This window comes from Rhamphochromis longiceps, linkage group LG7 (genome assembly GCF_057381845.1).
Source record: "Rhamphochromis longiceps isolate RC_006_pf linkage group LG7, R_longiceps_female_GT1.1, whole genome shotgun sequence".
Taxonomy (NCBI): Eukaryota; Metazoa; Chordata; class Actinopteri; order Cichliformes; family Cichlidae; genus Rhamphochromis; species Rhamphochromis longiceps.
Genome location: NC_140563.1, coordinates 41511628 through 41526321, shown reverse-complemented (window position 1 = coordinate 41526321; position 14694 = coordinate 41511628). Strand labels below are relative to the sequence as shown.

General features: G+C 40.2%; 1 protein-coding gene across 2 annotated transcripts in view; it reads left to right on the top strand.

Moving 5' to 3' along the window:
* Positions 1-12305, top strand: part of strbp (spermatid perinuclear RNA binding protein) — a 97315-nt gene extending 85010 nt beyond the window's left edge. For both annotated transcript variants that reach the window (XM_085413677.1, XM_085413676.1), the window contains exons 9-19: positions 117-228; positions 1045-1142; positions 3357-3462; positions 4159-4242; positions 4767-4975; positions 6438-6590; positions 6846-6980; positions 7764-7904; positions 8387-8516; positions 9237-9290; positions 11720-12305. In XM_085413677.1, coding sequence (XP_085269803.1) covers positions 117-228; positions 1045-1142; positions 3357-3462; positions 4159-4242; positions 4767-4975; positions 6438-6590; positions 6846-6980; positions 7764-7904; positions 8387-8516; positions 9237-9290; positions 11720-11796 — 1299 coding nt within the window. In that variant the 3' untranslated portion in view covers positions 11797-12305. The remainder of the gene's footprint in view (positions 1-116; positions 229-1044; positions 1143-3356; positions 3463-4158; positions 4243-4766; positions 4976-6437; positions 6591-6845; positions 6981-7763; positions 7905-8386; positions 8517-9236; positions 9291-11719) is intronic.
* The last annotated feature ends 2389 nt before the right edge of the window (positions 12306-14694 follow it).

The following is a 14694-nucleotide window of genomic DNA, read 5'->3' as shown; positions in this document are numbered from 1 at the left end:
GTTGAACGGGTGTACGTAGCAGCAAAGTGGTCAGTGAATGTACCTTTTAATGACATATCACCCACATTTCTCTATTATTGCATGCTTATCTGTTTTTATGTCAACTTTTTTCACAGCCCTTGGAGCTTATCTGTGAGAAAGCCATTGCCACCTGCAACAGACCCCTTGGGGCAGGAGAAGCGCTGCGCAGAGTCATGGAGTGTCTGGCCTCAGGCATACTGCTCCCAGGTACTTGGTGTGGTGTATTCATGAAGGAATTTGGCTACATTCACACTGCAGGCGAAAGCGCATCAAATCGCTTTGAGCGTTCACACTAGAGCGCGTTTGCTGTCGCATTTTATTTGTAGTGTGAACGAGCATACAAAAAAATCGGATTTGATCAAAAAATTGGAGTTGAACGTAGCCTTAGTGACTGCAAAGATTTGAGTAGATGAGGATGTATTTTCATACAGTTTTCTGGCATTTCTTACCAGGAGAGCTAAATAAAGTTCTTAATGTGGGTAGATGAGGAGATATATCACAGCTCTGCTTGACACATTTTTGAGCAGTTTTTAAGAGAGGTCGAGACATTATAAATGACCCAGCAGAGCACAGCTGTCTGAGGCAGGTCATCATTATTATTATGGAAGCATCTTAATTAGAGCTAGCTTAATGGCTTCTTTGCAAAGTGTTCTGCATCACTGGGTAAAATTGTCTTTGAATAAAGCTAATTTACTTTGGATCAAAAACCAGTGTTCTCCTCTCGGACTGGTGCTTTTCAAGTGCCTACTTTGAAGGACTGAAAGGAGCTATTTAAAAGTGGAAGAGTGGAAGTTTAACAAACTGCAAATAAAAAATAACCCATTTTAATTCAAAGGGAAATGTATGCCACACTAGTAGGAGAATGTTTATTTACCTACAAGATGTTTTTCTCCATTCATTTTAATTCTCAAGATTTTCACTGTCTCTTTTAAAGTCAAGCCCAATTAAATGCTGCTGAGCTGCACCGTCGGCACAGAAAGTGACAATGACTGACTTAGCATGTCTGTGTGTCACTTCCCCCAGGAGGCCCAGGTTTACACGACCCGTGTGAGAAAGAGCCAACAAACACACTCGCCAGCATGACTGACCAGCAGGCTGAGGACATTACCTTCAGTGCACAGGTACACACGTACAATGTAGTTTAACTATGGCATTGCTATCACCCAGTGCTTCTTGCCCTGAGCTGGCAGTGTGTGGGAATCACTCAGCAATATGCCCATTAGCAAGACAGGAAGACCTCATTGCTGCCCCAACCACTCATTCTGCGAGCACACACACACACACACACACACACACACACACACTTACATTCAGTCACCAGAAAGAGCTGTGTGGTGCCGCATTTTAATGATTGGTGTGGGAAGCTATTGCCATTGCAAGCCATAAATCCATCTCTGACACCTCGAGGACAGTATTTATGCGCGTGTGGTATTTGTGTGTGTGTGTGCGTGTGCCGTCATGTCCTTTGACACACACACTTGAGCGAGCAGGGCAGCCTCTGAGCCTCGTGGCTTAGTGAATCTTGCCGTCCATTTCCTTTTGAAGGCAGCCTGGACGAGGCTGGAATGTCAATGGGGATAATTGCATTGGAGCAGATACAAGAGCAGATAGGAGAGAGGGAGCTGTTCTGTCAATGAGCTGCACCAGGTGTCATTAATATCTGAGACACTCTACCCCCCTAATAGATTTATATTAGCAGAGTCTCTATGTGCCATTTGGTTATCTGTTTGTGTAGAATAGGGATGCATGTAAGACACTGAGCATGATAAGTTAACATAAAGACAAATGAGTCATTATGGTTGAATTTGGGTACAGTTTTGGTGCTTTGTGGTGCAAAATAAGAAAGTGTTTTGAGTTTTTTTTTTTTTTTAAATTGTATATTTAGAAGTTTGCCCATGCATTATCCAGCTTTATACTCCTATGTATTGCAGATTCACTTAAGTACAAAATGTCCATTGTTGTTTAAGTTAATTTGTGTTGTGACAAATTAACTTAAAGAACTGTTGTTACTCCTCATCGGAACAGTTCTTCTGTCTCAGATATTCAGGATATAGCAAACAGCACAGACAGTGAGTTATCACAGAGTAAAGAGTGAAGGAGCTTCTTACATATGTTTATCGACTCTAGGCTATACATAAGTTAAACATTGTTGGATATTTTGACTCTCTTTACTTAGACTTAAAGAGTACCGTATTTCCCGGACTACAAAGCGCACCTAAATATTAGCCGCACAAGCTAAAATCAGGGGAAAATCCTGTTTTGTACATACATTAGCCACACCTGACCAAAAGCCGCAGGTGTTTCAATGTTGACTTATCATATGTAAGAGAATATGCACAAAGGGAATTGTCAGGAAAGAGATGGCTGTTTGGAGACATCACTTTTATTAATATTTTGAAAAACAAGGTATGGGTACATATTTGCACATGTAGTACATAACAGTAACCTATAGCACACCAGAACAATAGATTCGGCCTACCTTTTAGGCTCAGGTGCAGTGACACAGCTTTAACAAGAAGAAAAGTCAGTCATTCACCATCTTTCTCTTCTTCCTGCGCACTAAAACCACCAAAGTCCTCTTCTCCAGTGTCGGATACAAACAGGCTCATGATGGCTTCGTCATCCACTCTTCTTCTCTCCTTCGTTGTCACTTTCAAAACCAAAGAAATCCTCATTGTCAGTGTCAGAGTCGAACACCCTCAGAAGGGCCGTGGCGGTGTCCTCCTCTCCATCATGCAGCAGTCCAGCCCTTCAAAATCCGTTGGTGATCGTGGATGTTTTCGCACTTTTCCACGCTGTCAGAATCCACCGGTGGAGTTGGGCATAACTTGCAAGTTTATCGCCGCTCATCATCCACGACTCCCGCTGAACGCGTAGCGCTACTTTGAAGTTTGTTTTTCGCGCTACTTCGTACGGCACTACGTTGCCTGGCGGACGGACATGTGACTAACATACCACTCTTGAACCCCGATCCTTCCGCCAGGCAACGTAGTGCCGTACAACAGCGGAACACACAAAACAAATCGTCTTACGATATGACAAAAATCACGGACAATCCATAGAAAAGCCGCACCTGACTAAAAGCCGCAGGGTTCAAAGCTTGTGCAAAAAGTAGCGGCTTATAGCCCGACATTTACGGTAACTCCACCAGTTGCATCCTTTTTAATGTTTTATACTGTTTTTAAAATAATTTAATAATGTTTTATAATGCTAGTAAACATCTTGAATACTGCACGCTGTGCCTCTGTTGACATCAAATCTGTCTTGGTTCAAATGCGTTTCTCAGCTTTCATCATCTTTCTTTTTGTGTATGGTGCGTGATTTGTGTTCAACAGCATGCTCTCAGGCTCATGGCGTTCGGACAGATCTACAAGGTGTTAGAGATGGAGCCTCTTCCCTCAAATAAACCATCGCAGAAATATCCGTGGTCTGATAAAGAAGGTGTGTACCTTTTTTTATTCCCCATTGCTGCTCTGCCTGCCCGTCCAGTTCTAGATCAGACAAGGCCTTGGCTGTCTTCTCACACTTGTCATGACCTTTCTGGGTGGATTATGTGTTTTCTATGCACTTCTGTAGCACTGCCAGCATCATCAGAAAGGCTGACATATTAATCATAATAAAACTAGCTTCAGTGATGTAGGTATGTTATATACATTTTTTTCTCAGTTTTTTTATTGACCCTGTCTCCAGTGCCACACTAAGGATTTTAGCTTTAGTGAAATTGCTTTAGGTTGTGCATGCTTTCTGCAGGAAAAAGAGAGACTCACAGAAATCTCATAAGATCTTGAGCTGGCACATAGCCAAAGTGACTTTCGTGGAAAATCGAAAATCAGCCTTTTGAAATTTTGATGCTGACATGGAAAAAGCATTTATGGATTAAGGTGCACGTAGGGCACGATCTGGTATGTCTTCCTCATTGTTTGACTGTTTGCTGGTCTGCCTGTCGGCTCTGTTTATCTTCTCTGTGTGTTCATCCGTCCTGTGCTTGTTCTCTTGTATCGTTTGTTCTCTGTGACATTGCCTTTGTGTGTTTTTGTCATACACAATTGCCACATGTGTAAGTCGACATAAACATCTCTTGTATTTAGTGATTGATTAGTAATTCTCTCTGTGTTTATCTGTGTCTCTTGATTTTAGGGTTAGGTTTGAAGAGGCCATATGATGATGGAGCAATGGATGACAAGGACCTCATCAAGAAGATGAAGAGGAATCTAAGAAAAGGTACAAGGAGGAAGACAAATCTAATATTGTAGTCTGCTTGTTATATTTTAAAGCCTAACAGTGTATATGATTCAAAGTATGTTATATTAGAAAATGTTCTTTCATCATTCGATTTTCATGATTTTATCTACTGAGAAGCTTCGCTTATCTTCACCTTGTCTCTCTTTTATTGCTCCCTTCCTCTCTTTTTCATTCCTCTGAGACACATCGATGCTATTGATTGTTAACATTTTAGTAGGCCACCCAACCATTCCTAGTATTTTCTTTGTACAAGGAGAAGAGGAACCATAGCTAATCGAGGCAAAGAGGGATTTCTATATATTGGCAAAAAGGAGGAAAGTGATTAAAGACACCTTTATTCCTCATAAAAAAAACTTGGCAGAATACTGAAAAACATTACAAATTACCCTGATTTTTCTCTACTCTGTCCAATTTCAGCTTTTATAACTTTTGCATTACAGTTTTTAAATGTACCCTGGCTTTATGTCTTACTATTATTCTCTCTTACCTGTTTTTGGCCTTAGTCCTGGACAGTAAAGCCATAGACTCCAACCAACCAATGAACGCCCTGATGCGGCTGAACCAGATCCGGCCAGGGCTGCAGTACCGCCTGCTGTCCCAGTCAGGGCCGGTTCATGCTCCAGTCTTCACCATGTCTGTGGACCTAGATGGAACAGTTTACGAAGCCTCTGGATCCTCTAAGAAGACTGCAAAGCTTCACGTTGCAGTCAAGGTAAGCTTGATTTCTGTGTTTGATTACATTTGTGTCTTTATGTTTTTTAAACATGGTTGGTTAGAAATGTAGCCTCACAGCAAGAAGGTTCTGAGTTCAACTTGCTGGCTGCTGTCTTTCTCTTTAGCAGTTGCATGGCCACAGGTGTGAATGTGAGTGCGGGGGATGTCTATATCTCTATATGTTAACCCTGTGGCAGACTGGCATTGTGTCTAAGGTGCAGCCCTCCTCCCACCACATGACAGCTGGAATAGGCTCCACTAGGAAGAAAATGGATGGATAAAATAACATATAGAGAACAGTAAAAATAGTCTTAATAATTTCTAATGCCTCTCGCGGTTGCTGTGACTTAATGTCTGACATAAGCATTCACTTGGACTCAAGGATGAACTGGCTAAAGGTCACTGTGACCTCAAAATTGCCATTCAACAACACCTTTGCCATTATTCAGTGCCATAACTGAGGAGCAGAAGATTTAGATGGTGAACACATTTTACATTTGATCAAATGCTGAAATAGTGACACTAATTTTTGGGGACCACCTATTCAAGTCTTCAGGCCACATGCCATATGAGTCTGGACGAGCACGGATTTAAACTCCAACTTGACAGGTTGGCAGTAGCCTGAGGCCTCAAGGTGGTAATTTCAGTTGGCTCCCTGAAAAATTTCATAAGTTCCAGCTGACGCCAAACCTGTATGGCTACAAATATGTTTTTGCCTACCTATACCTGCTGATGTGTTTGTGTGTGCGAGGAAAGTTGGAGGTGGGCAAATCCATGTAATCCCAAAGTGGTTGTGAACAAAGAGGCTCTCCAGAGCACCGAGCTGGGATAATCCGCTGTCCGCTCCATTCCCATAAAAGGCTCTTTCTCCCCACCTCTCCTTCTTTTCTGTTCTCCTTCTTGCTCACTTCCTTTCTCTCATGTGCTCATCTTTTGATCTCTCTTTCTCGCCTTCAGTTTCTTTACCTCCTGCTCTCTCACATATACTCTTACTATAGGGGCTGGTTGAGCAGCTGTGACACAATCAACGTCCTTCCCTCCCTTCTTCTCTCCCTGTCTGTGTGCTGCTGTCTTGTCAAGGACTTACATTAAAGTGATATGATACTCAAATCAGCTAACCATTGTACAGCTGAGCCATTAATACTGCAGTATTCCTGCCTCAAGAAGAGATATTGGTTGAAATAGATTCTCAGCATGCTTCTTTAATTCAATCTTTTTTGCCTGATTACACTAATGCAGTCTTCTCAGAATGAAGTGATCTGACGTAAAGGAACATAAGTGAGTTCATCAGAAATCATGTTCATATTGCAAAAGCAATGTAAGATTGTTTGATTAGTCACTTTAAAGGTTTTATTTTTTATTTCGTTGCTTTAATGCATATTAGCCCTTTTAGGTGTCTTTGCCTGCCTTTTTCCTTCCTTTCCTACCTTTATTTTTACTTCCTTGCCTTCGATCTCAAGGTTCTCCAGGCAATGGGCTACCCGACTGGATTTGACTCAGACCTGGACCCCATGAGTTCAGACGAGAAGTCGGACAGTGAGGGGAAGAGCGAGACCTCCTCGCACACTAGCAATAACCCAACACACTCCTCGGACAGTTCCAACACGCTTGAGGTAGGGAATGAGAAGTGTGTGTCAACAAATGAAAGCACACGCTTAGTTCAAATGCTTTTTTTTTAATCTGGTAAAATTTGATTTGAGCTACTGAAGCATAATAGGAGGTCAGTGTGGTTTAACATGAAACGCACCTAAATCACTGACATTTTCATACCATGCGTCATCTCCCATGTTAACTGTCATATTTGTTATTTTATAAATAAATGAACCCACTTTTAAATTAAGTTACTTTAATACCTTTTCACTCTCCAGGTGCGAACTCAGGGTCCCATACTGACAGCGAGTGGAAAGAATCCTGTCATGGAGCTAAACGAGAAGAGAAGAGGCCTCAAATATGAGCTCATCTCTGAGAGTGGAGGCAGCCACGACAAACGCTTTGTTATGGAGGTGAGAGAAAAATGTTTTTGTTACGGATCTTGTCAAAAGCAAAAGTTTAAAAAAAGAAGTTGCCTTTGAACATTGCCTGCTTTTTCAGTCCTTTTCAGTCAGTCCAGTTTTATAAATCCATATATAGTTATATCTATATATATGCACTAGCCTTATGGCATATGGGTTGTCTGCTCAACCCAGTAAGGAATGCCGGTGTCCCAGGTCAGGCTGTGTTAAAAAAATGTGCTCATACCAAATATTGGCATTCATCTTGTTAGATTTGTAAAAATTCAGTTTTTACCATATATATTATATTTCTATTTGTGTTTGCACATTTCAATAAATCAGTGCACTTATTTCCTATCAAAATACATGTATAAAGAAATGAGGTCTCAAGCCTTGTGCACAGTATTGTACACAACCAGAAACAGGCTCATCACCCGGCAGAGTCAGTGGGGTGGTTTGTTTTCCGACATGCCTGGTTGCTCCATCGCTCTGCTGATTGATTAGCAGGCCTGCTTGACAGCAGGGCATCCTTAAACAAGCCGTCCTGTTCAGCAAGACTCGCTGACTGACTCACTGAGGACTTCAAAAAACGTTGCCTTTGGCCCACATTGTGTGATTTTTAGCTCTAACAGATTTGTACTATAAAAAGTGTGAATACCCATAGAAAGACCTACATCAATAAAATAAGAGAGAATTAATTGTTTATAAATCACTACAGGTCTAAAATGTAGTATGTTTCTTTTGTTTTTCCCTAAGCATAAAACACATTTCTGTGAATATTTGTGTGCATGTTAGGTGGAGGTCGACGGGCAGAAATTTCGTGGGGCAGGCCCCAACAAAAAGGTAGCAAAGGCCAGCGCTGCCCTAGCAGCTCTGGAAAAACTCTTCTCTGGTCCCAACGCAGCTGCAAACAAGAAGAAGAAGATATTGCCTCAAGTAAGGAGAGACACACTTATGCAGCACAACCCTGACACAGAAGTCCCCAATTAACTCTGTAGCATGTGCATTTACACTGAAACAACAATAAACTATTAAACCAGTCTTTCTGTCCTATTTTGCATTACTGTTATACTCTTTCTGATCAAAAAGCAGTTGGAGAGTTTGCCCAATGTGTCCCTCTATCAGTAATCAATAACACTTTGTTTAGACTGATTTAACAAGTTTAACAGATCAGTACTTTTATGAGATCACCCCTCTTCCGCTTATGTTGTCAATAACGCTATTTCCCATATAGATCTGTAAAAAATGAGACCCAAGTGCATTAGAACATTGTCAGTGTTACATGCATGTTTGATTTGATATGTTCTTGCAGTGCCGCTGCATTCATGTGGTTCAAACACACATTTTTCTAGCTTTATGGCCAGCTTCTGATCTTGGCATTGTGATTGTTAATATGTGTACTCTGTGCCTGTGTTCAGACCAAAGGAGCCCTGGCAGCAGCAGCAGCAGCCTCAGCAGTAGCAGCTCAGGTTGCCAGAGGAAGAGGAAGAGCGGCCCTAGCAAGAGGAGCCTTCGTCAGTGCAGCTGCACCTGGATATGTCACTCCAGGTAGTGAAGGGATTTTGTGTCTTGTTATGTGACAAAAGAAAAAGTCACCAGTTTGCAACGCTGTAAATGTTGCATTTGTTGTTTTTAGATATAAATCAATAATACACAGCTAGCACAGTTAACCACTTAACATTTTGCATCATAATCTTCATTTTTCTTCTTCGAAAAATGCACATCAAATTATACTGGACATGGTTTTTAACTCAAATCTCTGTTCCCAAGCTTGCCGATATCCCATTTTACCACTGTACAGAATTTCTTGGCTAAACTGTATTTTATATTATATTTTTTATTTGACATGACAGTTTCTGCAGATCTGGCATTTTCTTTTTTTCTTGGCCTTAAAATTCTGACATTTTCCTCTGCTTTAGGCCGCTTACTTATTTTCCTGTGGTTAAAAAAACCCATGCATTTCCCTGTAGCTGTATTGCAAAATATCACAAATACCCTACAGTCACCTATAGAAAAGGGGATAGCAGTAATTTGTTGAGAGCAGATAAACTGTGTAGCATAAAAACCACTGCAAGATTTATCTTCATTATGCTTGAGGAGTACAGCATCTACTTAGGTCTCATACTTTAAACCCATAGCTGTCTGCTAGAATCTGCTAGAAAGTGGCCAAAATAGTCATCTGAAGTTACACAAAAGCTGAAACGTGTGTTAGTTTTGGATTTAACAAGTGCAGAATTGAATTAGACCTTGTAACCTCTTTCCCAACAGGCTTTGGGACACCGTATGGCTACAGCCCTGCTGCAGCAGCTGCTCCTGCGTACGGTACGTGCCTCTTCGCGTCCACTCCTCATCAGCTCAAGCCTCCTTTTTCCACCTGTAACCTCCCTCCATCTCTCGCTCTCTCACTCTCTCTTTTTCTCTCTCTCGCTCTCTCTCTCTCTCTCTCTAGCCATTTGTGGGTAAATTAATGAATCTTCAGTAGGTTTACACTTACAGCCCTTGTCCTCGACTGCTTTTTATATCCATTGCTTCTCTTTTCGCAAAATGATTTTAAAATCTTGACCCCCTTTAAGATCCAAGTTTTAGCGTTAAACATTTAATCTCTTTGTTGTCTTTCTACAATCAGATCTGTGCTTTGGCTAATTGTCCACTCAGTCCGTATGTGTTAATCTGCCTGTTGCCTCTTACACTCTCATCTCTTATTGTTGGACTGCTGCTCTATCAGCACAGAGTGCTGTCGTCTGTTTCCGGCTTTCATCTAAAATCATCCAAAAAACAATCCTGATTGTGTTTATATCAACACATCTTCCGGCATTGCCTTCAAATAGTTTAAATGCAAAAGAGTAGAAAAAAAAAATATTTGAATAGTTACCTTGTTTCTTGACTTTTATTAACCTTTTATTAACCTGAGCCCTGTTCGTAGAGCCATCATCCGCATTTCTGTTTAGATTAGCAGAAGGAATAGAACGAGTTCCAATTTTTTTTTCCCAGTACTTTTAAGATACACACCAGCTTTCCATCAGTAGGACTTCTGCTACACTGTTTTCTTGTTCTCAGGACATAATATATACTTGACCTTCAATAGCATAGGTATTGGCGAAAAACCCACTCCATACACATATTTACCTTAACAGAGCGAGTCCTGTGCAGTGGGACTTTACATGTAGTACTAGGAGGCCTCGTCGTCCATCTTACAGCCTAGTTTGAAAGGGTCTTATGTGCTAGAAGAAACTACCTTGAGGGCCCCAGGCAGATTTGTAACAACCCCCTGAGAACCCAACATCCCTGAAAATGAAATCCACCTCAGTTATACAGTATGTTTATGAAAGCTGGAACCCAGTGTTAGTTCTCAGGCAGTTTCAACTGGGTTTTTTTACATGTTAGTGCAACACCTTTCCTTGCTAAAATAGTCTGCCTTCGCTGGCGTTTTCAAATAGTTATTGTTTACCAAAACAATACATCAGTAGCTGGCCTCATACTAAGCAACTGAAAAACAGTAGTGCATAACTAGGCTATTAAATGCCCTGCATGTTCTGTGGAAGCATATAAATTGCTTCGTACTGTGTGCACCTTTGACCCGTTACTCATCCGAACATGTCACGTATCTGGCTTGTAAAACTAGTCCTGACCTTGAACTTACTCTGCACCTTCCCACAAGTAAGTAGGAAGTTCAGTGGAGATTAAAAATATGCATTGAACTAGATAAAAAATATAGACACGAAATGTTTCATCCACACAATTTGCAACAGCACAACGTTTGATATCTCTCTTTAGTGTTTTGGTCTCTATCTCTGCACGTGTATTCTTGGACCCTGAAAAAAAAATAGCTCTGCAAGAATAACAGGTAAAAAAATAAAAAGCAACTTTTGGCTGCTCACTTATTCGCAGGGGGTCGCCACAGCAGGTAGCTCTGCGTGTTTGATTTGGCAGATTTTTACGCCGGATGACCTTCCTGACGCAACCCCAAAGTCACTTGTGTCTCCTCGCTGTTCAAAAATATTTCCCTTCTAACAGGCCTTGATGCAGCCTGATAGTGTAGCTCCACTCAATCTAAGGCCACACTTACTTTAGGCTATCTATCTTCTGATTATTCCATAAGCTGTTAGATTTATTACTACAGTGTCAGTTACGGAACAATGCGAGCACCAGCTTCTGTTTCATTACCTATTTTTCAGGTGATTCTTTCTCTTTATTTTACCCCTTCATTCCTAATTTTAAAGCCTTGATCATCATTATTAACATTACCAGTGTACACACTAGTGTTATTGTTGCGATCAAGAGCAATTATCGGATTAGTCACACTGATTAAACCTTTTTTTTTTTTTATTCTAGTGCAACCTGGCGTAATTATTACTGCCTTTACGATCTAGAAAAAAATCTAGGAAAATCCCGTCTGATTGTCTAAAGGCCCTGCTGGTCACCATATTCCAAATCATAATAAATAACGGGATTGTGAAATCAACGCTTTTAAATTGACTCAAATAGACTGAAATTAACAGAATTCTACAAAATTAAACTTTAGCTTTTCTTTTTAACTCCCGCTTTGTCTTCTGTGGTAAACCACTAATAAAGGCTGTCACCTCGTGTGCATACATTCCTGCTTTTTCTCACGCAGTTACACTTCTACCTCTGGGAACCTGCTTGTCTAGTGTGACGGGTGTTTGATGGACATGCTCTTAGCATAGTGAGCATTGGTTATTTGTTCCCCAGAACTCATGCAGAGCTATGCTCTTCTCATGTCTCCCCTCTAGGTTTGCCCAAGAGAATGCTTCTGTTGCCTGTCATGAAAGTGCCCGCCTACCCCGTCCCCCACTACCACTTCTTTTAGCATAAGAGACACGCCATACCAAAATGCACCTAGGTTTTCTGTAGAAGGGAGACAGTTTTTTTTCTTGTTCTTTTTTACAGTATGACGAAGGGGAAAGGATTAAGGACTTGAGCTGAAGATTTGTAAAAGTGCTTTTTTGCTTATTTTATATTGTTTTTGGTTCCAAAAACTTTTATGAATATTAGAAACCCTGCAGGTTTTAAGTTCTTAAGATATAAAAACATTTAAAAACTTGAAGGATTTGTACTGTGAATTGTTACCTCATTCTTTGAGTCTAAATAGTAATATATCTACCGATATATATATATATATATATATATATATATATATATATATATATATATATATATATATATATATATATATATATATATATATATATTTAGCCTTTTGTTATTTTGTTCTTTCCTTGCTAAAGACGATGATATCCTTTGCAATATGACACACACATCACACATATTCTGTGTACAAAGAAAATAATGTGAGTGGTGTGAAAGATGTATAGGAACAAATCATCAATGCTGCAAAATAAAGTTTATCTTCAATAAAAGCTGAACAGCTCCTGTTGTATATCTCATTTAAAGGCTTTCAGCTACGAAGGAACTTAATAGAGTAGCGCCTTCCTCTTTGGTTCTGTTTGGACTGGATTTGTACTTATGTCACCTAACGTAGACAGATTTACCTATCCTTTTTCAAACCTGCAAATAGTACTATAAAACCTACACTATTAAACCTATAAATAGTACTAGTACTGTTAATATTCCAAGCTCATGCATTTGCAAATATTGAATTTCAGTACCTCGTCACCTCTCAATTCATCTCTTTGACCTTCAGCTTAAAGATTACTCAGAGAAAAAGACAAAGACGACATGATGAATTTAGAACGCCCTAGTTAGATCCTCCATCTTGCATTCAGCTGCACGATCTCATTACTGCATGTGGAATTAATATTCGGCAGGTTTCCCGCAGCTCTCAGAGTTAGCGCCTACAGTATTGCATTTGTTGTAATGTGAGCTAACGGCAGTCTTTTGCAACAGAAGAATACTGACATTGCTTAAAAGGACCTCACTAGCATAAATCATCCTACAAATAATAAACTTAATATGTTCTGCACAGACATTTAAATCAGTGTTTTTCATCTTTGCCTGACATTCGAGTTGTAGCTCCGTGAATCATACTTCACCGTCAGCATTTTCATGTTGTTGTTTCATAATTTTCAGTGTCATTGTCAGTATGGTTTGTTGTGTTTGCTCATTTTTTTCCCTCGATGCTAAGCACCAGCACCAATAATACCACTAAAACCTGGGCTTAAAACTATCCTCTATAAGATGATTGTAAAGAAAAAAACAGTCTTTATAAATAATAACTAAGAGGAAAATGGCTCAATGTAAATAGAGTGCAGTGAAGGTGAAACTCAAGCTTATTCCATCAACACACCAGTCAAAGAGTGCCAATCGAGACAGAGTTCTGCCCGTGGCCCTTCAACCACGTCTTGGTCATCCAACCAGCAAGTGATAACCACACCCCCCTTCGAGGACGTCTCCATGGTTACGGCTATGAGGCGCAGCCATTGGATGAGAGGACCCAATGTCTTGTCCAATGGTTGGTTGAGCTCCTCTGAGTTGTTATAAAGCCCTTAAATAATCTCTGTCCTTCTGAGACGTTAACTTCAATCTTACACGATTGAACACTATTACCACTTCTTCCATTTTGTGTTTGTTTTTTTCTCTTATTCTTTTTGTTCAGGTTGATATTATTTCAATGCATAAAGACCCAAAGATCCATAGAGAATATTTACTGGTTTTGATATTTAGGGAAATATGTTTTATGGCTTTGTTGCACTTTAAGTTAGTTAGTTTAACATAAAGATTGTAAGCAGGGGGAACAGCTAGCCAAGCTAAGCTCAGGAGCTCGCATTGTAGAAATGTGGCTGAAATTAAAGCAGCAGAAACTAAATTATCATGATTTTTAGTGTCTTACTCTGCACCTTTACAGGACATGGGCATAGAATCCCCAGGGGTGTCCAATTATATCTGCCACCTGGACACCAGCAGACAACCCTTTGAGTCTGGTTGCAGGGTGGTGCCACCAAGGATCAGACTTGTTCTTGGACTGTGCAGCCTGAATTAAAAGCTTGGGTTCTTTGTTGTGTTCCCCCAGCCTTTCCTCACCAGTTTTTGCAGTGTAATAAGGCACATTGTCTTTCTGTCCTATCACGATGGTCCGACCCAGTGAGACAGACCTTTAACTAGACACTTCTTTTAATGTTCTGACTGGAAAATGTACATTTCTTCTAAAGCAACCAGTTTTCTTCTGAAAAATCAGCTCCACAGCCACGAGAGGTATTACAGATCCTAATAACACAATTTAGCGCAGTGTGTTAAATAAACTAAAAGTGTAACTATTAGTCTTCCTGGCGCCCCTAGATCCTATTTTTGTCCTATTTTTGGACAGAGAGAGGCTCGCTGTTTCCCCCTGTTACTAGTATTTTTGCTAAACTAAGTGTCCTTTGGATGCATCTTCATATTCATTAGACAAGCGGCATTGATCTTCTCATCTTCTTATCTTCCAAAAAAGCCATTAAGAATATTTCCCAAAGTGTTTTGACTATTGCTTTAATTTAATATACAGGACATTTCTACACACATTTCTACATTCTGCGCTATTTTAAATACACTCATATAGTTAATATACTTATATACCACTTTAAAAAAGTGTTTTAAAAAAGTGTACTAATTAATCAATCTTCCTTTTTCTCTGATCTTCGTCACTGCAGGTGGTCTATTTATTGACAATCCTTTCTACCAGCCGCGCACCATCGCTCCTTTTATCATTCATCTGGGTCCACAGGATCTCTTCTCTGACTTCTAGAGGCAGCACATTGTTGGAGGCGCTCTT